This window comes from Ornithodoros turicata, chromosome 1 (assembly GCF_037126465.1).
Source record: "Ornithodoros turicata isolate Travis chromosome 1, ASM3712646v1, whole genome shotgun sequence".
Classification (NCBI taxonomy): domain Eukaryota; kingdom Metazoa; phylum Arthropoda; class Arachnida; order Ixodida; family Argasidae; genus Ornithodoros; species Ornithodoros turicata.
This window is the reverse complement of record NC_088201.1, coordinates 122,345,257-122,347,705: the sequence shown is the minus strand read 5'-3', so window position 1 is coordinate 122,347,705 and position 2,449 is coordinate 122,345,257. Positions and strand designations below refer to the sequence as shown.

General features: G+C 43.6%; 1 protein-coding gene across 1 annotated transcript; it reads left to right on the top strand.

The window, feature by feature from the left end:
- Nucleotides 1–1,045: 1,045 nt before the first annotated feature.
- LOC135384640 (uncharacterized) lies at nt 1,046–2,240 on the top strand. The gene is made up of 3 exons (XM_064613835.1): nt 1,046–1,373; nt 1,568–1,683; nt 1,770–2,240. The coding sequence occupies exons 1-3, from the start codon at nt 1,046–1,048 to the stop codon at nt 2,238–2,240; spliced, it is 915 nt and encodes a 304-aa protein (XP_064469905.1).
- The last annotated feature ends 209 nt before the right edge of the window (nt 2,241–2,449 follow it).

Here is a 2,449-nt window from a genome sequence, read left to right as displayed (position 1 = left end):
CTGCCGGCGATATGCAGACGGCTGTATTCTCGTTTGTACTCCAGAACTGGCTAATTCTTAAAATATGAAGCGCTGAAATAATTATTCCTGACTGCTGCCGCCGTTTACCGTTTTCAGTCATAGACTTACATTGCGGCTATGTAATATCCAGGTATAATTATTGCAGTAGACAAATATCGGCATCCGTTCTAATGAAATAGAATACAAAAACTTTGACCAGATATACTTTTCGTTTTCTTGTATTTGCTTTGCAGTTTTTTTTATTTTCATATTAAAAGTCGACTGTGCAGCCGATGCTTCGGATAATTGTCGCTGTGTGACAGTAAGATCTCGAGTCTAGTGACGACGAAAACAGACACACACAGACATAGTTTGGAGACATCTGTATGTGTCTGTTTTCGTCGTCCCTAGTCTCCGGGTCTTATTGTCATTAATTACACTCACCAGCTGACTTGTTTTTATCAATTTTTTCACTGGGTCGTCGTCATCAGAAACTCCATATATACATATACAAGGAAAAAATATAGCCGGAGGACTTTCGAGCTCTTACAAACATATACATATACAATATATAGCCTCGTGCATATGTGCACAACCTTTGTTTCCGTACGCATTAAGAAAAAGTTAGACGTCTCTTTGAACGAGGCGGGCATATGATAGCTGATTCCAAATCTAAATAGTCGAGAAGTTCGCTCAGAGGTCCCAGGAAAGAGCAACTATTTGGGTGTTGAACGACAAAACAGTTTGTGTTTCTTTTAGATGTCCCGTTAAGGGGCCGTCACACTGCCGCGACAAAGACAAGACACTCAACAAAAACAAGTGTTTTTGTCGCGTCCGTCGCCATGTCACGCTGCTCTTTACAAGAATATCGACAAACGACAGCATTGAACGACATTGTCTTTCGTAGACGTCTTGTCTTATGTTTCTGTTTCGGTTTCCTGTCACACCAAAAAACTTTCCTAAAAGACGCACACGACCGACATCGACATCGCGACCCTCCCTCCTTCCTTCCGTTTCTTCTGTTTGCTTGCTTTCTGAAGTCAACATGTGGGATCCGGAACTGGAGATGATGAGTGCTCTCGCGCTATACTTTGCGTTCGATGATGACGACAAACAACCGCCGCGTAAGAGAAGAGTTTGGGTTAAGCCGTGGCTCTCAAGGCGAAAGGCACAGCGGTGCTATGAAAATCTAATGCGAGAGTTGACCCTCGAGGACGCGGAATCTTATCGGAGCTGGATCCCCATGGATACCAACACGTTCGAGGAGCTACTCTCCCTGGTCCGTCCTCACATATCAAAACAGGACACTAACTTCCGACAGGCAATTCGTGCAGGGGAGCGTCTTGCGGTCACCCTCAGGCACTTAGCAACAGGTGAGTGTATGACGCTGAATATTTGCTTTTACTTGTTTGTCCTACAATACAGTAGTACAGGGAATGTCCGCGCTGCTACAAATGCGTCGTGAAATTAGGAAACACTCCTGAAATTGATTTTTGTGCGAAATACGGGTTAATACTGATTGCGACGTTCAAATTTTCTCCATTTGTTTTTGCTGTTGTTGTTTCAGGTGAAACACACAAATCCCTGGAATTCCAATTCAGAGTTGCCCACAATACTATATCTTTGATGGTGCATGAGGTATGCAAGGCAATCTTCCAAGTGCTGTGTGACAGATACTTGAAGGTACATCCACTGATGTATAGTGCATATAAGCATGATGCCATGGTACGAAGTTGCACATCTATTCTAACTTCTCTACATCATTTCAGGTGCCACAAGGGCACGAAGAGGGGTGCAATGTGGCCAGTCAGTTCTATGAGCTCTGGCAGTACCCAAACTGTATTGGTGCTCTCGATGGCAAGCATGTCGTCATTGCTCCTCCTCCACGTACTGGGGCCTTGTACCGGAACTACAAGAGCACTTTCAGCATTGTGTTGATGGCCCTTGTGGTAGCCGACTTGAGGTTCTTGTATGTGGACGTAGGTAGAAATGGTCGTATGAACGACAGCAGTGTTTGGGGCCAGTCAAAAATGCGATCAGCCATTGAGAGTGGACAGCTAGGTATACCAGGCCCAAAGACATTGCCTGCATCTACGAGTAGCACACCTTTCGTCATTGTGGGAGATGAAGGTTTCGGCCTAAAACCCTACCTGATGAGGCCATACGGTGCAAAGGACCTGCATGATGAAAAAAGGATTTTCAACTACAGGTACACAATAGGAGAAGAAAATGATGAGTAGTAACTACTCTCTTGTAGTTCAAAATGAAGTTGGATACTATGTGCAAAACCTAGTTAAACTGCATTTCCTGCTATCTACATAGTTAATTACATTTAGGTAACTTCAAGCCACAAGATCATTCCATTTTTCTTCTTTGCCTTGATATTATGTAGTGGATAAAACTTTCCACACAAATTGCCATCTTTCTGTCACGTCATTTGTCTCATATA